Raw genomic sequence first — 26,813 nt, forward strand, 5'->3', positions numbered from 1 at the left:
AGGCTATCACGGGCAGACTTGGTTTGATGAGTTGGGCGGCAGCCCCAGGTAGGGTTACCAACAGACTCTCTATTTTTTGATCTGTTTGGGAGTTGCTGAGTGTTGCAAAAAGTGGTAACAAATACCCCTGGTGAATGTAGGTGAGTACTGCGTATTAGTAAATAAATAATAATAGGGGAAAGAGAGGTGGGGTGGAAAGGCTAAGAAAACAGTTCCTTATTTTTTAAATACAATGTTGGCAACCCTAATTCCAGGGCTGGTGGCTGGGGGAAGTGGGATGCCCCACTGGGCTCTGGGAGCTGGGGAGGGGAGTTAGGCTGGGTGGGTTGCCTCTGTCCTGGACTGGGGTGATCTGAGCGGCAATCCCAGAACAGAGGGGAGTATGGAATGAGCGTGACTGGGGGTGTGGCCCCAGTATTAGGGGGTTTGTTTGGGGAGTTGGAACCCGAGGGGCTGGGAAGCAGCCCTTGGACTGAATCCAAGTTGGGGGCAGCCTCGAGAAGCGGCGGGTGGGGGGGGGGCTAGGATAAGTTCCCCGTACTGGGAGGAGCGCGTAGCCCTGCGGGTGGGGAGAAGGGCGGGCGCAGGCAGCCCGCAGTAAGCGCAGTTCTCTGGAAAGGGGAGCGGGTGAGTCGCAGCCCTCGGCGGCCCCCGAGCTCCAGGAGCCGGCGCCGGGCGGAGCGCGCTGAGTGTGGCACGGCCGGCTGGGCCCGGAAGGAGCGGGGTGGGGGTGGAGCGGGGCCGAGGGTCCGTGTCGGTGCCGGGCGGAGCGGGGAGCGGCGCGGCCTGGAGCTCAGGTTCTTCACCAGCGGGTGAGTGAGCGGCTGGGTCGCCGCGATGCGCTTGGGCCGGGGCCCTTCGCCACCATTGTCTCCTGCTGTCTGATCCCGCTGTGTCCCCCCATATCTTCGCCTTGGTACCCGCTACTCGCCCACCTTCCCCTTTGTATCTGCTGCTCCCCACCTGGACCCCCTGCCCCCATCTTCCCATTTGTACCCGCTGCCCCCCATCTTCCCCGTTGTATCTGCTTCTCCCCCACCTTCCCTTTTGTACCTACTGCCTCCCCTTTGTACCCGCTGCCCCCCCCAACCTTCCCTTTTGTACCTGCTGCTTCCCGATCTTCACCTTTGTACCTGCTGCCTCCCCACCTTCCCCTCTGCCCTCTGTATCTACTGCCCCTACATGTGCACTCTGCCCTCCCACCTTCCCCTCTCTAATCACTTCCCCCATTTGTAGTTTCTCTGCTGCCTCCCTTCCTCACTGTAACTGCTGCCCCCACCTGGACCCTCTGCTTCCCCTTCTCCTTTGTTTCCCAATCCTCCTCTTTATACCCACTGCCCTCCATACCTTCCTTCTGCCCCCCATCTTCCTCTCTGTACCCACTATGTCCATCTGTATCCTAACCACTGTCTCCCTCCACCTTTCTATCTTTATTCAGTGCCCCAACCTGTACCCTCCTCCCGGTCTTCCTCCTTTCTCTCTGCTTGCCCATACTTTCCTCTTTGTACCCTCTTCCCCCTTCACTCCCTTGTGCCCTCAGTGTCTTCCTTTCTGCCCCATTTCATTCTCTTTTCTCCTCCCACTTGGTTCCACCACTTGCCCCCCCAACATCTTCCATTCTGCTTCTACTTGTCTCCCCAAGATTTTACCCTCTCACCATATTTTTCTCTCTCCCACTGGTCCACAGAGCTTTTCTCTCCATGTAAACTACTGTCTGCTCCTCTCCGTAGATCTTGTATTTTTCTTTCCTTCCTTGATCCCTTTTAATAATAATGCTCTATCTTTCTCTAGCAGTGTTTAGGTCTAGTTCTCACACCCTAACTACAGATAGTTCTTTCACTCAACATCCCTGTTAGGCAGGTAAATAATTATTGTTGTCCTCAATTTAAAGACAAGGAAACTGAGACACTAAGGGTATGTCCTCACTACCCGCCACATCGGCAGGCAGCGATTGATCCAGCGGGGGTCAGTTTATTGCGTCTAGTCTAGACATGATAAATCGATCCCCAAGTGCTCCCCCGTCAACTCTTGTACTCCAACTCCCCAAAAGGCACAGGCAGAGTCGACAGGGGAGCGGCAGTAGTCGACTCACCGCAGTGAAGACGTTATTCACGTAGCTGAAGTTGTGTAACTTGGATCAATTCCCCCCCAGTGTAGACCAGGCCTATGGCTATATCTGCATTATACAACTTACAGTGGCACAGCTGTACTGCTGCAGTTATGCCACTGTAAGATCTCCTGTGTAGCTGTTCTATGCTGATGGGAGAGAGCTCTCCTGCTGTGATAATTAAACCATCCCCAAAGAGTAGTGGCAACTATAATAGTGGGAGAGTGTCACCCACCAACAGCGCTGTCCCCACTGGTGCTTCTGTCAGTGAAACTTATGTTGGTCAGGAGATGTATTTTTCACATCCTTGATCTACAAAAGTTTTACAGACAAGTGCTAATGTAACTATAGCTTAAGTGACTTACCCTAGGTCACAGCGTGAGTTAGTGCTGGAGCTGTGGATAGAAGTCCTGGCTCCTAGGCCTGTGCTTCAAGCACTGGACTGTGCTGCCCTCATTCTGTTTGTGTGTGTGCACATGCACTGTTAAAGTAATAGTTTTTTTGTAAAAATGTTATTTTCTAACACCTCTCTCATGCTGGGTAGATAACTCACTGAATTAAATGATTAAATCACAACTGATGTCTTCTCTGTCATGGAAGCTCACATCAGATAATGGGATGGGGAACACATAGTGATGGACTGTTGGAGATTAGAGCCAGGATAAGACAGACAGGTCATTAGAAGGAAGGTGCTGTATCCCTTCTATGTTCTGGGCTTTTGAAAAGGGGGATAACGCACTGTGTGGCCAGTATAATGATAATTACAGTCTGTAATAGGAAGATTTTGCTTGATCTAGAGTCAGCGTAGTTTCCAGAGAATTAACAGTGCACTTATAAAATATATTTGTTATGATGGTAACACCTCTGGGCGCTGTGCAGGATCATAGCTGTAATATGGTACGTTTCTGTGCAGGTGAACTCACATTCAGGTCATGACTGTGTCTTCCTCTGCTGACTCATGAGTTGAATAATCCCGCCCACCCAGAGTCTGTCATAGAAGAGCCATGGGCCTTGCTCCCAAAAAATGAAAGTAAATTTTTGAAGAACTGAATAACAAGAATTAGTCTTTTTGTTTGTTTTGTTTGTGGTTTAGCATGTTATTTTTCATTAACTAGTGTGGTCTTAAACTCATAGGAGCCATCCACATTAGGGAAACGACCAATTCCTGATAATGGTTTTCAGCAATTGATATCCTCCTTCCTCAGTCTTCCTTCACTTGGTGTTGAAAACACTTTTAACTGCTTGCGTAGATAAGGCAAAAATGCTTTGAACCAATGCTGGAAGGTGAAAGGTGGGTCTCAGCCATGCTTTTTGTAGTGGCATTGAGAACTATTTCCTGATTGGAGGGAAAATATGTCTCAACTGAATATCTGCAGTAGTTTGGGCTACATTTAAATATCAGCTATTAGCATTTTGTCAATATTTAATTTATACAGCTGTTACTGAAAACCTGTTAAAATGGTACTGTTGGCATAAGCGTTTTGGACAAGTTCACTGGAACTAGTGACCTAGTAAGAAGTAATCTAGTAGGAGTCACTCCCTATGAATTGGAGTTCAGGCCTGGTTTTCAATAAGCCCTGTGAAAAACACTGCACATCAGGCATGGAAGATTCCCATTAGGATTTCATAAGCTAGGAAATGAGAACTCAGTTGCTTGTGTCACCTGATATGGCTCATACTAGAAAGCATTTTCTTTTTTAAGAAGGAATCTATTGGGAAAATATTAATAATTTAAATAACATATCACAAAATTTATAGTTTTTTTTTAAATTGGAACTAGAGATGACAACTCTTAAAAATGAAAAAAATGATATTTTATCAGATACACTATATAAGAAAGGATATTTTATTTTAAAACAGTGTTTTCATTCATAAAACACCAGCAAGAGTGCTTGCTTATTTTATTATGTTAACAATGTTCATTCAGTCTGTTCAAAGGAGTTACTTGGCACTGTGAAATTTTGACAAAATATTGGCTACGTATTAAGGACTAGGAAACATATATACCAGGGGTAGGCAACCTATGGCACGGGTGCTGAAGGCGGCACGCGAGCTGATTTTCAGTGATACTCATACTGCCTGGGTCCTGGCCAGCGGTCTGGGGGGCTCTGCATTTTATTTAATTTTAAATGAAGCTTCTTAAACATATTAAAAACCTTATTTACTTTACATACAACAATAGCTTAGTTATATATCTTATAGACTTGAAGAAAGAGACCTTCTGAGAACATTAAAATGTATTACTGACACGCAAAACCTTAAAGCAGAGTGAATGAATGAAGACTCGGCACACCACTTCTGAAAGGCTGCCAATCCCTGATATATACAAATAAAAAGAGACAGGAGCAGTTGGAAGGACAGGCCCAGTGGAGAGGAGTGTGTAATCGCACACAACTGCTGTTTGGCTTTGCTGCCTGTTGAATCTGAAAGTAAACTTTACTGAAAGAAAATACCTTCAGTTTCTTAAGTCTTTCTTTTTTAAATAGTAGATATGTGGCAATTTATGTTTTCCTACCCTTGCTTTTGTATTGTCAGACTAATAATAAAAATGCATCTCTCTTGCTGGAACCATAAGATATAACTGCTATGAGTATTAGAAGGTGATCTGAATACAACTCTTCCAGCAATCCAATGGTCCAGCTGAAGTGTATTTAATACATTTTAGTGGACTCTTACATCTCCACATTATTTACTGTATATACTCGTTCATAAGCCGAATATTTTTGGTAAAAAAGTGATTCTTCAAAGAGCAGGGGTCAGCTTTTAAATGGTTCTACGCCAAAATGTGATGATTTTAAACTCTATGAAATCGTTGAATTGGATATCGAATACATTGTCATTTTGTTTACCTGGAGCATCTGCAGGCATGGAGCCCTCAGCTCCCAATGGCTGGGAACAGCAAACTGCGGCCACTCAGAGCTGGGGGGCTCTGTGCCGGTGAACGCTCCAAGTAAACAAAACATCCAGGCGCACTAGAGGCTTACCCTAATGGGCCAGGAGCCAAAGTTTGCCAATCCCTGAAATATAGGGTCGACTTATGAAAGGGTCATCCAGTTTGTGCTATTTTTACCTAACCATCTTGAGGGGTCGTCTTTTGAAGGAGCGGGCTAATGAACAAGTATATATGGTAAGTTATTTTGTCTGAGGAATGTGTGACCACCTCCCTTTTGTAAACAGAATTGGAATTCATTACCACATCATCCAAAATAGCTAAGTGACTCTGAAACCTGTGAGTCAGAATCCCTGTAGTGATGATTTATTACTCTCCCTCTCTTCACCTACCTATCTTTGATGGAATGTACTTTATTTTCCTTTCTGTTCATTATTGGGAGAGCATTACAAAGGAAGGGCTTTCTAAACAATAGAGATACTCCTTGTGGATATCTTGATTGCATTAATCTGTAAGAGTACTATTTGATAATTCCTTTTCAGTGCTGGATTGTATTTCTATTTGATGTTGATGGTCTTCAGTACAGCATCAGTAAGTATTCATTTCCAATTTATAAACTTTTTGAATTTATCTGCTACAGTGAATCATGTTTTAGCGTGGCATGTTGTATTGATTTGTTCGGAACATTCAAATTGTAAAAATAATAAAAATATATTAGCTGAGAGGAAAAAGGTTCATATCTATTCAAATTCTTAGGTAAACTTTTTTTCATGTAAGAAAAGGAGTTAGTGCCATAAGCCATTAAATCTATTTTTGCTTTCAAAATATGACCTGAAACCAGGTTTTGTTACTTGGATCGTTTCAGTTATAGTGTACTTATTGTCCTTTACGATGCAACATAACTGCTGCATCACTATTTTCGCAGTCTTATTTTTTTATATATTGTTCCAAACAAAGCTAAAGATTATGCTATGCCCAGAGCGCAAGATTATAAAAAGATCCCTTGATTGTAAGCCTATATAATGTCTCTTGAAACAAAAGCTAAACATTATAAATGATTGTTTTGTATCTGATATTTACATGGCAAGGATGTGTAAACTTGTTAAAACTTCCTAAATAAATAGTGTACAAAAAAAGTAGCACATCCTGCAGCATTATCTTCCTTTGTTTACTGAAGCACATAATTACAGAGCTATATTGATGATATAAATCATTTTTGAGGTTTCACAAATATTTACAAGAAAGTAATTCAAATACATGAAAATATTTCATTTTCGAAGTGGCTCCTCTTCCCCCTGCCTCAGAGGAATTCTTGAGGTGGCTTATTGGACCAAAATATGGTTTCCAGCTTTGTTTTTTAAATGATCTGTACTAGAGCAGATGTATATCATAACTTCAGAATAGAGAGTTTTGTTAAGGATATTGATTTTTTTCCCCATCGGTAAGTTTTTATGAAATTAGATCAAATCTGGAACAAAACTTGCATACAGCCTTAAAGTAGACTTTAAACACTTGTTTGCCAAGTTGTTTCTAGAAGGCTATGTTCCTGGAATTATTGAAGTTCAGAGTACACTGGTTAAAGTGCAGTCATGTTGGATAGAGACCTGATTTGCTAAGCTTTTGTTAGTCCAGGCCCTGTAGAATGCACTTTTCAGTTTATTCAAAGGGCATTTTACTTGAATAAAACCAGTCATTTTTTTACTAGTTATGCTTTTTGTGTTGTAAAGTAATGGTATGTTAAATTAAAAAAAAAAAAAACATGATCCACTATCCTAACAAAACATATTTAAAATTGCAAAATTAACACCATATTAAAAAGAACAACCCCTATATTAACTTGCTTGGAAAGTGTAACAAAATTTATTTTTATCTATAACAAATTCATAGTGGTAGAGTACTCTTTTCTGATCTATCTCCTGACAGGTAAGGAATGATAGGATTACAATGAGTCTGTAGGATAACTCTTTCTAATTAGGAATCTTCCGTCTTAAGAGGTTGTTCAAGCTTTACCCAAAGTTATAGTGTCCAACTGTACTTCACTTTAAGTAGACGATTGTCTCCACTACGCAATGTTTTCTGTTGATCAGTTGTGTGGCTGCCTAAAACAGGCTCCATGTAACTTACAAAATCAAGCTCAGGATGTAATGATGATGTAATGTAGGTCACAGTTGAGACATACGTGGAAGTGATAACCATATGTTAGGCATTCTGATATGATTCAATAAAATGATTTCTGTTTTCTTGTTAAGGAGGGCATGGGTCAATAAATTAAAGTGATTTTTATTGAAACAGCCAGTATCAAAAGATCATCACAAACCAACTGAATGAAATCTGTTTGCTATCAAAAACAAACAATGCTCCCCAAAAAACAACAGCCCATGCTTTCAAATTGCCTTAAAAGGAATTAAATCTATATCATTTACAAGAACCCTAAAACAGACAGGCTTTGCCTTCCTTGTGATTTCTAGACAAATGACTGCCGTGCTTGTAGATGTTCAATTTTTCTGGTGCTTTTGGATCAGTCATGCCAGTTTAAATGGATGTGTACAGCAAGACCTTTCTTGTTTTATTTGTTTTGTAGTGGCCAGACTTCAGCATGTTAATTACAACATAATAGTTTCATATCAAATGTAGAGATAAGTCATTTAATTCATAGATTTGAAGCTCAGATTAAAATTATGCAGTTTGTTTTCTACATGGTAACAGTAGATTCAACACCCCCATCCAAATATTATAATGTTCCCTTCTAAAATAACTGTCAAGCTATTTTTCCTTTAATAGAATTATTTAAAACTTTCAGTGTGGTCAGGTGTTATTACTGTCAATTTTTGTTGGTGTATTTTTGAGTTATTTGGACACGTCCTATTTTAAAACCACAAATATTTTGACTAATCTAAGATTCTTTCATTGCACTAGAGAACCTAATTTTGCATTTTACTTTATGATAGGGATTTAACCATTAATGCTCTAATTTCAGCTGTATATGCTGAGTAACCCTTTCTCATTGTAATAGCATATTTAAATCTTGCATGTGGTTACATTTTTAATAGTGCATAAAGAAAATCTTTGGAGTTTTTTATTGTTGTCCACAGGTTTTGTAAACATAAAAGGATCATTTCAGTTTAACATGACTAGGTTTTAAGAAGTTATTTACACTTCAGTAATTTGAGCAGTTCTGTTGCATCACGCTCTTTGCACTGATTTGTACTTTACTTGAGTAGATAATATTTCTAAGCCTCAAAAGGCTTTTCCTGATTGGTATTTTGTTCAAGCAATAAACAGATCTGCTGACGTGTTCTGTTTGTGCTTGTTCCTGACCTTTGCTTTTGAGACATGTAAGTGACAGTTGTATTCATAGTGTTGTAGGACTTAGTGTTCATGTGGTGATGATTCTTCAGTCTTATTTGATCAATTCTGTTTCCAGTAACTCATGATGTGAATGAGGAATCCTAGGTTTCTTCGTGGCTAACCCTAACCTTTTACATTTTGAGGGGGATGGGACAGCAAATGTGCACTGGCTGGATCAAACTGTGCTTTAAGACTCAAATTAAAATATTCCTTTCCTTTTTTTCCTCATGCTCTGTTCCTGGCAACACTGAAAAATTCTTCTTACCTAGGGCTAGTAAGTGATTGTTTCAAGCTACTAAACTATTCCTTTTTTCTCATCGTTGTAACAAAGGTGGGGTTTTAGGTTTTGGCCTGTCTGGAGCTTCACCCATTTTGTACTATATTACTGATGCAAAGCTGCTCTAAAGCCATCTCACCCAGCCACCGGAAGATCACCAGTTTTAGAAGATCCTCAGGTGGCACTGGAAACTACAGCTAGTCTGAGGGGCGGGGTGAAATGAGGCTTTGCCAAAGGAAAGATGACATGGCCAGGGTACCTTGGCAATTGATAGTTGGCACTAAGTACCTTATGCTTGCAAAATATTGTCCAAACAATAACTCGGAACACCCCTGCGGGTAGGTAAGTATACAGTATTTATCTCCATTTTGAAGATTGGGGAATTGTGATAAAGAGGTTAAGCAAGTTGCCCATGGCAGAGCAGTGAGTCAGTGGCAGTGATAGTTGTACATCACAAATACTGCTTCAGAAGTGACGTACATTCCAACTGTGTGCAAAATGAATGCTGACTTCCTCAGATGAGCATTCAGCATCCATCACTAGCGGGTACGTGGAGAGGCTATATTTGTATTGGGGTTGTCCATTAATGGGTTTCTATCACACAAATGCAGCATTTCTTGATAAGATTGTACTGCTCTTTGAACAAACTTAGGGCATATGGCCTTCTCTCTGTCACTTAGTTATTTCCCAGGAGAAGAGGGTCTAAACCAGAACCATTCTAGTTGTATCTTATTGGCCAAGAAAAACTTATTTGTACGCCAGGATCTGATGTACCAGTGTTTCTCCCTGAGAAGACAGGTGTAACTTTAAAACTTGATGGTTGATTAAGCAGCAGATAGGAACCCTCCCCCCATAGTTAGCTAGTCTCTAGTAGAAAAAACTATTCATTTTCTTCCTTTTGGACATGGAGCTGGACAAAAAATTATCAGCAACTAGAAAATTCACCCAGAAATGCATGGGTAGGAGAACAGAAACTATTCGCTGTCTCCCACCTCTTAAGAAAGTGCCCTAGCTACTTGGCTTTGGGATAGTGTGGTGTATGTCTCTTTCAGTCTCTCCTGTTGAAGTTATTTCACTTTGTATAAATAATTACATAGTCACTGGAGTAGGGACTTGACCTTGGATCTCCTTCATCCTAGGTGAGTACCCTAATCGTCAAGTTAAAGAGTAATTCTCTCTTTCTAGCCCAATGATTTTTGTCATCATTCATAGTAATTCATAATGACTATTCACTAGTCTGTCTTTATAAAGTCCCATTATGAATGACGTCAAATAGTCTAGAACATGGGAATGACTATAGCCTGGTGGTTCAGGTACCATCACCATACTGGAAAGTCAATTCACTCAACTGTAGTGATTAGGACGAGATGGACAGTGCACTGACCTATCCAGAGTATTTATCCCTTTAAATTTATATGCTAAAATTCCATATGAAATATTCAGTTAAATAACTCTCAGTGCATCTACACAGACCCATTTTAAAATAAATTAATATGTACTACCACTGCTAAGGCTTCCAATTTTCCCCATCACAATACAGAGGAAGAACGGTGAGTGTGGGCAGTATAGCAATCTGGGTTCTTTTCCTCATCTCTGCAACAAACTTGCTGTGTGACCTTGGACAAGTCACTTAATGCCTACCCATGCTTCAGTTTCCCCACCTGTAAAATATATGGATGTTGTGAGTCTAAATTCATTGTTTGTAAAGTGCTTTGAAATTTTCCAATGGAAGCAAAAGGTGCTACGGAAGTGCACATTGTATTTTGGAATTTAAGGCTAAATTATTCTTTTTCTGATTTATTTAAAAAAAGGATTTTATTACATTTTTACAAAACATGAAAGCTCACTCCTGGAAGAAGCTGTTGAGTGCTGCATGGCACCCTTTGCTCATCTCAGTGTCTTAGTATGCAGTCTGTGCAATAGTCTTAACTCCTTTTGGCTGTGAGAATAGTAGAATGGGACCAAGACTTGAGCTGGATCTGCCATGTGGCAGTATACTCTGTGGGGCACCAAGCCAGTCCTAGAATTATTTTAATGCAAGTTTATAAATCTTGTTAAATAAGGTGTTTAACAGTAATGCTGAAAGACCCTTAATTTATAAATCATTAAAAAAGATAAACATATATTTTGAAAGGAGGGTAAAATTAATGTCTCAGATTTCTGGACTTAAAATTCCATTCCTATACATAAATCATCTGTGAATACAAACTACTCATTAGACTCTGATAGCGTTCTCTTATAAGGCTGCTTCACCTGAGCACGCTGCTTCCAACAGTACATCATATTCTGGCAGTCCTTGCTGTAACAATTCTTTAACACATTCAAAATGTTTAGCTGTCCAGCATAGTGTTCCAGGGTAAACTATATAAAGCAAAGCTCAGATTAAACTAAGCCCAGATGCTTGATAGTTAAATTCATTTTTTGGTATTCATCTACTGATCCATGCTAAATGCTCTTATTTTTTTCATCTAGTATTTTGGATTCCTCCTAATTCAGACGGATGTTTTACAATGTTTTATATGATATTTCGATAGTGCTTAAATGCTTTTCTCTTTATTTCTTTCAGACCCCTTAAGATTCGGATATGTCCTTCATATTTGATTGGATTTACAGTGGTTTCAGTAGTGTACTGCAGTTTTTAGGTAAGTTTTTATGTTGCTCTATTATAGTGTTTTTCATTTACCTTTACGTCCTTAAAACATAGTACTAGTTAAACAGCAGCATTTGTTTTGGTGTAAATGAAATGACATTCAGATTAAAGATGTAAAATATTAAGCAGAGTTATTCTCTTAACAGCACTGAGACCTTACTATACCCTTCATCCATCCCTCTGTTTATCTCATTCACTTCCTTTAAGTCTAAAGAAAATACGTTTTCTTGTTTTTCTGAGAGTGGGGCCTGGATGGTCTTAGAGGGGAGTGGTTGTGCTGCCTGTGTCTGGTGGAGTCAGGGAGCTGACCCCTGGCAGGCACAGACATGGCTTCCTCACACTAAGTGCAGGTGGTAGTGAGGTGCCTCACAACCCTGTGTACCTCGGGAAGCATCACTTGATTTTCCACTGACACTAGATTTATACTGGTGTAGCTCCATTCACTTCTGTGGAGTTACTCCTGATTCTCACTAGTGCAAGAGGGGAGAACGAGGCCCAGTGATATGATTTTATACCTCAGTTATCACTTACCATTTGTATTATGGTATTACCTGAAGGCCTCTTTCAGGATCAAAGAGCTCAATTATGGCCCTGTATAATGACAGAGAGCTGGATTCTGACAGCCTTACTCATGTTGAACAGCACTTTACTCCATGAGCAGTACCAGTGAAATCCGTGGGACCATACTAAGTTAGGTGTTACTAAAATCAGATGAAGGGCATCGGAAGGGCCCATAATATGAAAACTGCCTAACCAAAAGTGTTTCAAGCCAGGTTGATACAGGATGCAATATGTGAACTTAACTCTTAACACACAGGGGAAGGAAAGGGATATGAGGATAACAGTAAGAGGACACAGGGTTACATAGACCAGTAATGTGTATGATTTCCAGGTTTTATGTATTTTATGAAATAAACAATAGAAGATATTAACGAATCACGCCAAGTCACCTGCCTAGCCATTATCAGTTAGATGTTTAAACTTCCTCACTGTATGTTAGACCCTTGGCCAGCTAGCTGAGTGTTAGCCAGTGAAATGTTAACTAAGTGGAATAACCTCTTATCTCTGCTACTTTATTTAATCAAGCCGTGATTGCTGCACATTTGAAAGCTTCCCTGCTTCCACCCCATCCCCACATTCCTCCAAGGATATTTCTAGTGAGAAAGATACTATAGACCTAAGTGCCAGGGAAAATGTTTCTTGACGTGTCCTTACATGTACTCTAAGGGCAACTTGCTTCTTCTTTTCCTACTCTTGCTTAAAGATTTTTTTCTTTTCTTTTTTTTTTTATTTAAAAAATGGGACTATATTGTCATGATTAAACAGGCTTACCTAATAAATTAGGAGCCCTTGATTTTACTGAAGGGATTATAACATTTTGTAAATCATGAAAGAAAAATGCCCATGAAGAGATTTCTGGGAAGGAATTTTTTCTGTATATTGTGATTTTGCTGTACTTTATAGTTGCAGTATTACCAATTGAGCACTTTGTATTCTTATGAAAAACCCAACAAATTTGTAAAATTGTTTTATAGTACTGAGAAGCAGAGGCAACATTTGCTGTTTCATTCTGTCCATAATGTACCTATCTATACTTAGAAATGTATAGCTCTGCAGTACAAATGTGCTCTTGTTTGAAATAGGTAAATATTGTCTTGGCCCAGGAATGAGGTGGTGTTTGTTCTTATTAAAAATGTGAAGGGAGTACATTTAGCTATTTTTCCAGAGAAGGAGATGCCAAAAAACTAGATCCATCCTATGCAGTTATCTTCCACATAATGAATTCACTTGTTCCCAAACTTCCTGAGGGGAGGACATGTGCACCTCTTCTGTGGTGTATGTTGAGCAATGTAAGAACTTGTCAGACAACCTTTTCTTGTTTTGTAAATGGTGATGTCTTGCTATTTTACTCAGTAACTTAACAGATAACCAGGATAATTTGTATGTTCCAAGAGCTGAATTTGAGAAGTCAGATGTGCTGTATCTGAAGAACAAACCCATTTTTTTTAAATGGGCTTGATATACACATTATGTGTTTAACTCACATTCTCCTAGTATTCATGATCTTGGCACAAGAGAACACACATTCAGGCATCAGATAACGAATAACATACCTGTAGTATTAGAATAGTACCAGATCCATTCTCCTCATCTGATTCTGTTAGAGAATTGCAGCCTTCTCTGTCAAGGTTATAAATGTTCCCTGTTGGAATGTGATCCTAGAGATTACAATTTAAAAGCAGAGAAGGTAAGTAAATAATACCAGGATAAAGGTTAACAGAGTAGATGTTTGTATGTATGTGGAATGCTGCAGTGGCTCAGAAGTGGTCTAATTCAGAATCCAAATGAAAGATTCATTTTAAAAAGTCCTCACTAAACAAAAACAAAGATCAGAAAAAGTCTGATCAGCAATTCAGCCTTCATCAGGTATGGTGTGAGCAGGATCTCTTCTTAATCAAAAGCCTTTGTCAGTAACCTAAGACACAAGCACAGCTCTGTCTGTCTCATTTTTAGAAGAATTGTGACCACAAGTACAAAGACTTTTTTTCTCTTTTCTCAAACAGGTGAACCTAGCAATTGGAAATATAAATAATACACAACTTTTGACAATTGCATTATAATACACAATTAAGCATAATGAGTGCAGAGAAACTAAGCTGGTGAACTTTAATAGCACAATATTAATTGTATAATCCAATAATTTACTACATTAGCTATTTCTATATCTTCATAAAGTTTTTAAAATAAATCTTTTCTTAGTTGTATATCACATTGCCAAGTAAGATGGCATCATGTAATGAACGACCTTGTCATACAGCGGGCACCATTAGAAAACTGAACATTTACTTCACTACAGTAGTTGTCTTGCTTATTCCTTATACGCAGAATAAGTAATAGAAATGCAATAGTAAATTTAGCTATTGCAAGTAATGCTGATTTGTTTTTCTTAATGACACCCACTTTAACACTGAATTTTCTGTACTTGTGTATGATTTTCAAACTTTAGAAACATGTAACAGCATAATTTTATCTTTTTTTTAAAAAGGTTTCTCTTGCTGAAATTAATACTTCACTCTTCCTTCTTATGCCATTTTTATGATAATTAAACCTTGTTCTGCACTAACGGAAAACTAACTGCTGTGTGGCTGGCAGTGGCAAATAACAGAATGTATTGAACACACTGGGCGAGTCACATTTCTTCGAAGGGGGTGAGGGGACTCCCTTAAAACAGTTACAGTCAAAGCAGATTTTATGTTCTACAGGTCTTCAAAGCAGGTGGTGACTTTCAACCTGACATTAGTTTTAAGATTACTGCATTCTTAGCATTGAACAGTTTGCAGAAGCAGAGAATGGCTCTGACCCCGGATACCGTATTGAGGGAGGTAGCATTATAAATTAAGAGAATCACCCTTTGATAATTTCAAATTTAAAAAATATTATTTTAAAATGTCTTACTTTTTAACCCTTACCTCCTCCCCTCTAGTTGCTGTTTATACTAGAGGCATTAACACAGTGAAATTAAAAGGGAAATTTTGTTTGCATAAAGACTAATGAAATATAAAACTTCTAATCCATATTATTAGCGCGTTATCACATGACAGGAAACATTTCACCAGTGCATTATACACTGTTGATTGTATAAGCTTGCAACTCTCCTGAGGTACAGATGAGTGTCTTAGTCAGGCAAGGCTTGTCATGTCTTCAAGCTCTATTGATCAGACTACTAAATGAATCTTAGTATGTGTAAGATCACCAAACAGTAATAGAATATGTGTAGAGTTAAAAACAACAAATAATATTAAAAACGAGTTTTCCTCTTTACTTATCTGCCACGACAATTTCCTTTGCAACAGAGAAGAAAATTGAGGAAAACATCCCCTACTCAATCTGAGGGTGATATCTTGGGCTTCCAGCATAGGTGAGGTCCCACAGGATATGAGAGTCCTCTGCTTAAGAATAGCTGAAAATACTATTGTTAATCTTCTGTTACATGTCATCATTTAAACTTGTACTCCTTTGGTCATACTGCATTTTATCGTTACAATATTACGATATAAAATTAATGTATTCAGTAAACACTTTTTTTTTTTAAACAGGATTGTATAAGAAATCTGGTAAACTAGTATTTCTTGGATTGGACAATGCTGGAAAAACTACACTGCTGCACATGCTCAAAGATGACAGACTGGGACAGCATGTCCCTACATTACATCCCAGTAAGTCAACACCACCAGTTCTTTAACATTAGAAACGGTGCCTTAAACCTCTCATATGTGCCACATCCTTTATAGTGTGTTCACTAATATTACAAAAACTACATTTATTGTAATATAATTCAATATGGGCTACTTAAAAATCTTAGACATGGAGTGTGCATATTAGCAGGGGCTAAGAGTGTGGATCATGAGAGATGGAGTGCCTTGCTTTGTTCCAACAGCTGCCTCTCCAGCTAGTTGCAAAAATGGCATTAACAGCCTTTACAGGAATGCTGTTTGGTTCTCTTTGGCTGAAAGGGTGACTCTGTAACTTACCAAGGTGGCTTTGTAAGAGGGGACTTCACCCCCAGATGAAAAATGGACTAATAGGTCCATGAGGACCCAAAGGACTCTTGGGAGAAAGAGGAGAAGGAGACAGAGTGGACAATATTTTAGCTGTTTTGCTTATGTGGGCTACATAGTGTTACACATGCAAGATCCCTGCAATGTGTCATTAGTAAAGTAAGATTATTGAGCCTAGCCCCATACTACTTATTCAGGAAATATTCCCATTGAAGACAGTAAGAGAACATACCAATTTTGTCTATTTTTAGCCTCAGAAGAGCTGACAATTGCTGGTATGACTTTTACCACTTTTGATCTGGGTGGACATACTCAAGGTAAGATAGCGGCTCAGCTGGCTCATTTTGTTCTTGTAACTATATTGACTTCCATGCCAGTAATTGTAGCCTTTATTTGTTTCATATCAAACAAATGACCATGCTACAAATATTATTCTTTCAGTCTTTTTTTGGCCAATATAGAAAACATTTTCTGATCTGCTGTCTCCCTCTACCATTCGCTGCACCCTAATATAAAATTGGGTGGAGGCAACATGGAACTGAAGTAGAGGGCAAAGCCATTGATTGATGTGACCATTAGAAAAACCAAATTAAAAAAATGAAAACAAAGATCCCCACCCTGATGTTTACCATTAGCCTTTATGGTTTAAACTTACATTTGCTGATGTAAGTTTATAGAAAAGGTAAACTGCATTGTATCTATGATCATGTGGAATTGATCCATTGCGGGCACTAATAAATCTTCCACCTCTTCTACTGCTAACTTGGACGGAAAATCCAATACAGTTTATCAAAAATTTCAAATTCTTCAGATCGTCATAAACAATACACTAAGTCACAGATTTTTAGAGCTGTACTTATGGATATGAACAGTTTTTCTCCTAGTTCAGATAGTGAAGGGTTCCTTTTTTGCTTCATTATTTCAAGCTGTGTCAAGTAGGGAAGGTTGTCCTAAAGATTTTAAACTTTTTAAAATAGAACTGGCTGCCCTTTTAAAGATTCTGCTGTTTAATGAAATCCTGTCATTACTCTGAATTTTGCTGTTAATTTATAACGCTCTTTGTTAGCTCGCAGAGTGTGGAAAAATTATCTGCCTGCCATCAATGGCATTGTGTTTCTGGTGGACTGTGCTGATCATGAAAGATTGACTGAATCTAAAGAAGAACTTGATGTAAGTAAATAAATTGGATTAAAAAAAAAATGAACTCATGTTCTCAGTACCTGACAGTGGGCACTTCTGCCACCCAACCAGGGGGCTCAGCAATGTGTTTTTTTTCCTTCCCTCCGCTCTTTCCATCCCTCACCCCAAGTACTGTTGCTATTTGCTGCTGGTTCCCTCTCCTTGCATACAAGGATACATATTCTCATTGAACTCCTCTTCCTTTTTTCTCCCCTTCATAGTTGCTAATGACAGATGAAACTGTTGCAAATGTGCCTATCCTAATTCTTGGTAACAAGATCGACAGACCTGAAGCCATCAGTGAAGAGAGGTTACGAGAGATGTTTGGTTTGTATGGCCAAACAACAGGAAAGGTAATGCTTGTTTTCTCGTTAGAGTTTGCTTTCCCTGTACTCCGGAGTGAGCATTCTTTTGCATCACTTATTTCCAGCTACACACACACAAACTGTCTACTTTAGTATTCATAGATTTAAAAATGTAATATCTACAAAATAAAGTCTAAAACTTCTGGATTAGGTATAGTTCTACTAATAATTTATTCATTGTTTTCAGGGTCATCTTTGTTCAGTGCTTATAGCTTCCTGTAAAATACTTTGAGTGAACAAGTCTTTAAAGGTAGTTGTTCAGATTAGAACTCTGTTAGGAGATTTGAGAAAGTTTGGTGGCATCGATCTTTCTGATTTACAGTGCAGGTTCATAGAGCGATACAATATGAAAATATTAGTCCAAAGATTAGAAATGAGATACTGAACTCCACTACTGTGGAAATCTTGATTGGTAGTTTATAAAACAGTTCTTACTAATACCTGTAGCAATAAAGTAGGTTTTACATCTGAATCATTGTGCTATTTGAACTCTCTACTTTTAATAGCACACTCAGTGTGTAACAGATATTCAGTTGTAGAGGATTAAAAACAAGTTTCTCCATATCCCTCATGCTTGTAATGTAGATTTTTCTAGACTAGCCATGTGAAATTCAATATATTTTTCTGGAGAAGAACAAGACCCACCTTTTGGCACATAACACAGCATTTGGGTTATAATGGGCATTATGAAGTATGTGGGGAAGTAAGGTGGAGAGAGTTACAATTATACAGCTGTAGTTGCAATTCCTCAGCAATGTGTATCATGAGGTTATGTGTTAGTGCCCGTGTAGCCTATGTATGGGCACAGGTAGGGTTAAGTGCTAGACAGATTCCTCCACACTGAGCAGTAGTAAATATCAAGTCCCTTGTGTATTCGATCCCTCGTTCGGAAGTGCACAGGGTAAAAGAATGTGTCTGTGATGGGGGATCCTTACTGTGGAATCATGGAAATGTAGAACTGGAAGAGACCTAGAGAGGTCATCAAGTCCCAGTTCCCTCTGTTTAGGCTGGACCAAGTAAACCTAGACCATCCCTGACAGATATTTGGCCAACCTTTCTTAAAAAACCTCCAACCATGGGGATTCCATCTTCCTTTGGAAGCCTATTCCAGAGCTTAATTACTCTACTGTTAGAAAGTTTTCCCTAATATCTAACCTAAATCTCCTTCGCTATAAATAAAGCCCATTACTTCTTGTTCTAATGTCGGTGGACATGGAGAACAATGGTGGTTGGATTCTCCTGTTTTCTCTGCCCTCTTTATCACCTTTTTATCTTGTGCTTATTTTCATAACACTCGCACCTATGTTGTGCAAGTTCAAACCCAAAATGCAGTACAGGCAAAAGTGTCTTCAAATTAGAAGTAATGGTTTTTGTTACTGCTATTCCTTGGCCTTGGACTACAGTCAGCATGACTGAGGTCAGTCTTACCATTAGTGGCAAATGCCCTTCTTATCTAATTGCAAAATGAATAATGCCAATTCATAGAGAAACTCCTAATGTGAGTTTTCAAAAATGATCTTGGTTTAAAAATCTCCTTTTTGACCATGCTTGCTCTTGCATTCCTGTTGCATGTACTTCAAATCCCCTCTGGATATAACAGCTAGAAACGATAGAATGCACAGTATATTTCAGAAGGGGACTTTATTCTTGGTAACTTCAGGTTAACTTTTCACATTTCTAGTATTTAAAACAAATTAGGTAATAACATTACGTAAAAAAATGTTTTTTTTTTGGTAGAAAGAACCCATTTTTTCATACTAATGGGATTTGATATACTTTTGATCTCTTACTTCCAGGGCAATGTATCTCTGAAAGAATTGAATGCCAGACCACTGGAAGTCTTTATGTGCAGCGTGCTAAAGAGACAAGGCTATGGAGAAGGATTCCGTTGGATGGCACAATACATTGAATAACACCAAAATCACATCAGTACATTCTGTCCTATGTCTGAATACGATGTCTGCTCATTATTTGATTACTCAGTGTACATAACTTAAACTCAGTAGACCTTGTTTGGTTACAAAAGCAAATGTTTTATAGATTATTAAATTAACTATGCTAAACTGCAAGTGTGAGGATTGAAAACTGATTTTAAGCAAGTTTTTAAGACTGAATATCACAACATGTTAGCTTTCAGATCCCATAACACAACATTCTTTTGAAATTTATAACTTGACAATAGTCTCCTGCACCATTTTTTGACAGAGTGACTTTCCAGTACAGTACGTTTGAACGCACTTTTTAACAGCTAAAAATTAGAGCCATGTGAATGACATTTAATGTTCATCATGTTAAATTTTTTATGTACTTTTTTGAAACTGGTTTTTATAAATTTAGAATATATAACCACCTCTCAAGGAACAATAAATAATTAGCTTATTGATAATTGCATGATGCCTTACAGCTTTCAATAATACACTTTCTTATGCAACGTCATGCAATAAAACTAAATCCAGTTTTTGGCATCTTTGATGGATAATGTTTCATTTTAATGTGTCTTAACTAGTGAGGATGTCTGAAGATCTGAATATGTGGGATACCTTCCTGAAACATAGGAGGCCACAAGGTAGTTTCAGTGAACTTTGGATTATTCCGCTGTTAATGCAAAATCCTAACATAAATGCAATCAGGTAGTTTGAAAAGCTTATAATTCTCTAATCAGATGCCCTAATCTGTCATTAAAAACAAAATCACATTAAATTAATCAATTAGTGCCTACACAATTCTTGCACTAAAAGCAAAAATTAGCCCATTTTATTGATCTCGTGAATTAAAATGAACTTGTAAACTGGCACAGGAAGTGCACATTTCCTTGAAGAAATGAAAAAAAATATATGCTCCTGGTTAAATTGACTTTAGTTGTGCCAGAGGAGTTGATTCTGAATAACTGTTAATTCCCAGAAAGGTGTTGGCCCATGTTGCCTTTGGAAACTCATGCCATCCCTTGCCCAACTGGATGTGAGTTTAGCCTCTTCCTTTTTTTTCAAGGATTTTTTGGACAGTTTTGCCATGTTGGAAAACTTTGTTATGTCTTGGAATCTGAGGTGGCTTATTACTGGGATAAAATTTTAGTATCACAAAGACTTATGTGCTGACATTTGATTGTTCCTTTTCCCCTTCCTCTGCATGCATTACTTCTTTGGGAAGGAATGAAGATTATCTTCTAAAATGGAAAGTGTTGGAGCATATGTCAACTTGTTGTTAGTTGGTACTTACTTTTGAATCATGGTTTGTGTGGTGTAGGATGTCACATTCTGTAGCCTTTATCTGAGCCTATTTACAGCAGGTGCGCTGTTATTTTACATATATCTGAAAAAAGGGATGGAAGTTGAATAATAGATTTCAAACCTGGAGTCCTCTTTTTGTGGTGATATTCAGTGGAGGTTTTGCCTAAGAGACTAAGGACAGATATACAGTTCTTAGTGTTGAAGATTGATTTCCAGGAAAGGTTGGGCCTGCTTCCTTCATGGCTATATAAGCTCTCTCTTCGGGAATATATGTGGATCCTGGTGTCCAATATTCGTGGTATATTGATAATGTATGTCTGGAATTGATTGTTTTCTTCTTGTTGTCTCATTGAGTTTGACTTCCAGATGCAGGGTATACAAGATCACAATGAATAGATGTGAACTACCCTTTTCCCTGATCTGAACTTTAATGACAGAGTATTGATAAACACATCTCCACAGTCCTGAATTGTGCATCTGAATAAGAGGAATAATTCAGAACCTTGAAGTTAATGTTTATAACTCATGTTTGCTATTCTGCAGATCCTGTCTTCATCTTAAGCCTTTTTCTAAGTCAAAGTCATTTGTCAGTGGTGAGGTCTAAGCAGTAAGTGAAGGCAACAGATAGCTTAAATGTGTCAGATATAATGCAACCTAAAAGTGACTTAGATGTTGGTGACCCCCCCCCCCAAAATTATCTGTCTACTATAGAATACTGTTTCTGGGTTGCATAAACCAAACTTTTTAAATAAGAAATGGCCTCTTATCAGAGTTAGGGCATCAAGCAGGTCCTACCATGGATATTTTTTGAAGACATGCTTTTCTTCAGATATTTCTGATGATCATTATAATGCTGAGAATAAATCAACTGATAGTGTAAATATTTAAAATAATTCTTGCAGCTAGGTGGCACAATGCTAATATGGGAGACTTGGGATTCTTGTTGCCTGTGCTTGTGGAGATGACCTGTTTACTCCCTCCTCAGAATAGGCCATGCTTGCAGTTCACTTCTGCTGGCTGATCCATTACGGTGGGCATTGAAACAGATGTTATGTGCTCTTCAGCTCGTATTTCAAGCAACCTGTGACAGTGGCAGCAAGGAAAGTGGTGGTAGTGTTGAGAACAAAAATGGAGGTGATAATCTTTAAAAGTGTGTATTAAGAGTAATTTTAGTGTTTTGGAAATGCACAGATTTCATGCCCGATACTGTAAGATGCTGGTTTAAAATGTGGTCATAACAAGGGCAAGCAAGAAATTGCATCTATATATCTTGGCACTTACATGGCCCCCATCATGGTAGTATCTGAGCATCTCTCAAGTATTTAAATAAATAACAATTTTTCTCTTACTTCCTTTCCATCCTGTAGGAGAAATACCTTGATTAATTTATAGTGTTTATTTGGTTTTGATTGTGTATGTGAATGGGTGTATTGTATGTCTGTGTGAAGAAATTATTGAGGGAAAGTTACGTTATTGAAATGAGTTTGGCATTTCTGGAGGTGACTAGTTTCTAAAGTGGTTCGTCTGTGGTCATTTGTATTTTTGCGGGAGTGGGTTTCATTTTCTAGGTCCAGCTCCTGTGAAAGCTTTTTGCTCTCCTGAGTATCCAGATACACAGCCTTCAGTTTAAACATTACAGTGACTTAAAGAATATGTGCTGAAAAAACAAAGCTCGTCATTAGTAAAAGTGTATTTATGAAGTGTCTCCAATCTATTTTTATACCATAACAGTTTCTTAGGGTATGTGGACACAGACTCCATATATTTCAGTAACTGCTGCTGAGATTGTGACCTGTGCATTGCAATCACTTAATATTTCCACTTGTGAATTGTTTAACATTGATTTTGTCTGGGTAGCGCTTACGCTTTCATTCTAGAATACACTGTATAACCTCAAGATCTGAGGTGTAATCGTATCTCTATCCTGGCCTGCTAAATTATTTTTTAGCACAAATAAATAATAGAATCATAGAAGTTAGAGATGGCAAAAGTCTATTAAGTCATCTAGTTCATTCTCCTTCTAGTGCAGGATTGTTCCCTAAAGTATATTGTCTAGTGCTGTAGTCAGTGTTCAGGTATTGTCCGTGATGTGCCAAAGATGACATATGGCAGCCATTGGAATATAATACCTGCATGTTTGTGAGTTTTAATAATATATATTTGTCATATTGTATTTTAATAATCAGAGATTAACATAAGATATTTTACATTTACTTATTTATGTCTTGAGCCAGCTCAGCAAAACATAAGGTGCTGTGTATCTTTAACCCAAGTGAATTTGCAGATCTGCGTGTAGTGGGAAATACTCCAACCTCTTCTCTTGTTACTGTACATTCGCAAAGGATTTGGTTGGTACTTTCTAAAGTCCAATATTTCCACACAGTGCTACTTCCTTAGATTTAGTGTAAATAGAAGTCCCCAGTTATGGACTTATAGAGCTGCATAAAAATGCACTGGCTCACCGTGGGAAGACTTAACTTCTTACTAACTTATTTGCACTTAGATAAACCACTTTTTGCACTAGTATCTCAGTGTGGAATTAACCTTTTCTGTTATGGAGTGTGAGTGCTGTAAATGTTTAAAAATATAATTTATATAATGAACTTTCAGTTTATGTATTTTGCAGAAGGATAGTTATAGATTAAAGTGTTCTTAAATGGTTAATGTGCTGTTTTTTTAATCACTGTTATGTTATCCCATCACATGCTTTAAATTTAAATGTCAGGATAGCAAAATAAAATTCTGACCTGAACTTTGGAGAAATGTAGTTTTTTAAAATGCCACATTTCTTGTTGAATGATTACATAATCAAAGAATGAAAAAATAACCTGCTAGCTTTATAAACATTCTGATAATGAGTTTGGATCCCTTCATTAAGTGTAGAAGATGCTGATTACACTAAAAATCAGCTACCCTGTGGAATTTAAGTTTCCTGTTGATGTAAAATCCCAGACTTAGAGAACTTTCAGGTACTTAGAAATTGTCTTTATTCCTACCCTCCTCGAAATTTCAAAATGTTCACATAAATCTTAGGCATTGCCAAAGTGGGGAAATGTTAACTGGATGTTTGCATCATGCAAGCAGACACTTATCAGTACTTTTTTTCATACAGTTTTGCTGATTCACTGCAGCTGACTTTTGTCATACTGATATTGCGTTTATTGAATCAGGACTGCCAGCAATTCAGAAATCTGTGTTTTAAATGCGGACAAACTTATAGACTGAGATCATTGAACTCATTTCACTTATGGACATAAGCTACTTTCACCGGGAGAGAATTTCACCCACTGTGCCATATAACAACTTGCAAACCTTGACTATGTTCTCAGATTAAAATTACCAATTTAATTCTTAACTCTCAATCTTTTCTCCAGAACTAGGAGTTCCACAGGCCAAAAGCATACCACAAAAATTAGCCTGGGGAGTTTGGGATAGGTGTAACTATCTGAAACTTCTACTGATTTTTTTAAAGCACTAGATTTCAAGTTAATGTTATCAATTTAAACAGAACTTTACTTGCAGTCACTTAAAAAAAAAAAGTGACGGGATATTGTCAGGGCTCTTGGATGCAAATACCTATTGTTGATACAGTCTGATGCCTATCATCCTGTCTGCAGTTAAGTAGGTTTTTTTTTCCCCAAAGTGTTCCTTTAATTGCAGAATGATTTAATGAAATAATAGGAGCAGTACTTTTGCTAGTCAAAGACTAAATAAACCTTTGTCAATATTTTGGAACACGTGTGCACTATCAGGAACTTCAGAGCCACTTCGGGTTTACAGTTTCTCTTCATTAAGACTTAATCTTAGCATTTTCATTATACTTGAGTACAGACAAGCCTAGAATTAAATGTAATCACCATGTTAACAAAGCCAGCACAGTGACACCCACCTGGTTTGGGAAAGGAACATGGGAGCTTGCCAAGGATTTTCAGACCAAACAGGGAAGGGATGTGGTTGGGGGGGAACCTAATCTTAAAAACAAAAACCTACCACCACAGTCTTTGAATGTGAAATCATGTCAATAGGATGGGAAATAGCATGGAGAGTTACCCTTGCAAATGAGGTCACACTTCAGCAGGATTATGGGATGCTGGAGGAGATTCGAACTGGGCTCCTAATTACGTTTAAAAATTGGGGCTTGTTAAAACCTTCACAAGAAAGAATAGATCAGTCAGTGCCCTTTCAACATGGCATAGTCCTCAAGTAGTGAATAGGCTAGATGGGAGGTCATGCCTCAGTAACTTGGATTCCTTTCAAGTATTACTCTCTGGGCTGACAAAGGGGAGGCACTTGATTGTTATATGATCTTCAGACAGCATTCGGCAAAGTTGCACATCAGAAGTTAAGTGGCTGGGAGAGTTATAGAATAAAAGTATGGGGGAAATTGGTTGGATTGAAAAATGCATTATTGTCAATGGAGAAGGGAATAGTACCTGTGTCTAGAACTCCTCAAGGTGCACTGACTCAGTCTGCTTGTAGGATATTCACAGAGTCAGTGTTTTGAAATGTTGGTGCTTATGAAACAAAAAGAGAGATAGAATTGGCTAGAGACAGTAACTGAGCAACAAACCACTGTATGCATGCACGCAGGGGTGCTCCATGTGTTTTCAGCATTACATTGAAATTCCTCAGCTATTCTAGGAGTAACCTCCTTAGTAAGGCTAAAATACTGAATTTTGCTAATTTTTCAGTATTTTAGTTATGAGGGCCAGTGTTCTCCACGGACAAAACTGAGGACACAAATCAGCTGGTGGATCATTAGACATGAGCATGGACTGCAAAATTTAAAATCAGATTTTGATCCCTCAGAAGTCTGGTTGTTCGGATGTGGGTTTATCCCAATATGCATGTAGACATCAGCCACAGAATTTGGATCTGGATTTGGATTCTGAACATCCTCTCCCCATCAGTTTTAGTGTTTGGGTCCATACTGGATTTGAACCTGAATGATCCCTGCACTAACTATGTTCTACTTATCTCCCCCAACTCTTCTAATTAAAATGACACTGATCTATTTGAAAAAGATTTTTAGAGGAGAATAAATACTGAGAAGTAATGTTATCAAAGTACGGAGGCTGTCGCATAGTGAAAGTCCTGGGCTCATGGTGAAGTAAGGAGCTGGAGGCTAAAAATCAAGGAATTTGCCATACAGAAAAGTGTTTTGGTCTGGCCAATAAATAACTATAGGAGTTATTATAGGAACAACTCTCATATGCAGTTACAGCAAAAAATAGAATGCAACTTGAAACTAAGGTGCTGCTAGGGAAACACCAATTAGAACAGGAGCAAACGTGCAAATAATTTAGTTTGATTTCTCACAAGCACTTTTTTTGTTATCAGTATCAGATATAAACTCATTATTAGAGCTGGTCAAAAAATTCCAAATATTTCAATAAAAATGGATAAATTATGCAAGAAAAAATAGCAGAAATGTGTCCTTTTATCATCTCTCGTTGTCATCCCCTACCTAAGGTCCTATATGGCACTAACTTTGTACCTGCTGGTTCTCTGACAACAAGGCCTGAGAGGCTTCAAATTGGACAACCCAAAACGGAGAGAGACACAATCAGTGGCCAAATCTGAAAATTTGCCTGTAGAGGAAATTTCCTCTTTGACTTGTGTTTAGTTTTTGTTTTCCTCTCAACCGTACACATCTTTCTGTCTAGACTTCATTTCCTAAACATTAGCTGGAGGGCACTTGGCTCACTTAATTCCCAGTCCTACAGTGACGTGATTATGAGGCTATCTGGGCGAGATTTTTTCTTCATAATGAGCCTAACATTTAAAGTCATGGTGGCGAAGTACTTGTGACAGGTAGTTTTGTCAAACCGAAAGCCCTGTCTAGGCTTTGACAGAATCAATACAGGATAAAGCAAAGAGTTTACACATGCTGATTGCTACTATTTTGGGGAAAAATAAGCTTGGTCAATTAAAGTTCCCTGGGCTGCCATAAGTTGTTTGGCTACTTCTATTATGCTAAGAATGTGTAACAGATCCTTATCCATGTGACCACAGCACCATTTCTATTTATGTCACTGTAAACATGAACTCATGAGATAAGCTCCATGGAGATGTTATTGAAGTCCTTGCGTGACCTGCGTCATCTACTAGATTGTCTTACAAATTTCAGTGGGTAAAAGGAGTTCATTTGAATGTGTTATTGGCCTCTACAACTGTTGAAAACAGTTGTTTATTGGGAAGGAAATAGATT

The 26,813-nt window shown here is 38.4% G+C and overlaps 1 protein-coding gene across 6 annotated transcripts; it reads left to right on the forward strand.

The window, feature by feature from the left end:
- The first annotated feature begins 75 nt into the window (after positions 1-75).
- On the forward strand, positions 76-21,296 carry SAR1B (secretion associated Ras related GTPase 1B). Of its 6 annotated transcripts, none has more exons than XM_050963633.1 (8): positions 100-140; positions 5,540-5,588; positions 11,189-11,264; positions 15,370-15,489; positions 16,083-16,148; positions 16,898-17,001; positions 17,232-17,363; positions 19,172-21,296. In XM_050963633.1, exons 3-8 carry the CDS (start codon positions 11,207-11,209, stop codon positions 19,286-19,288), a joined length of 597 nt encoding a protein of 198 aa, XP_050819590.1. In that variant the 5' UTR covers positions 100-140; positions 5,540-5,588; positions 11,189-11,206; the 3' UTR covers positions 19,289-21,296. The 6 variants fall into 6 exon arrangements, with proteins under 6 accessions (XP_050819591.1, XP_050819590.1, XP_050819592.1 ...); XM_050963630.1 differs by lacking the exon at positions 100-140 and adding an exon at positions 713-812; XM_050963632.1 differs by lacking the exon at positions 100-140 and adding an exon at positions 1,825-1,856.
- The last annotated feature ends 5,517 nt before the right edge of the window (positions 21,297-26,813 follow it).

Source organism: Gopherus flavomarginatus, chromosome 7, assembly GCF_025201925.1.
Source record: "Gopherus flavomarginatus isolate rGopFla2 chromosome 7, rGopFla2.mat.asm, whole genome shotgun sequence".
Taxonomy (NCBI): Eukaryota; Metazoa; Chordata; order Testudines; family Testudinidae; genus Gopherus; species Gopherus flavomarginatus.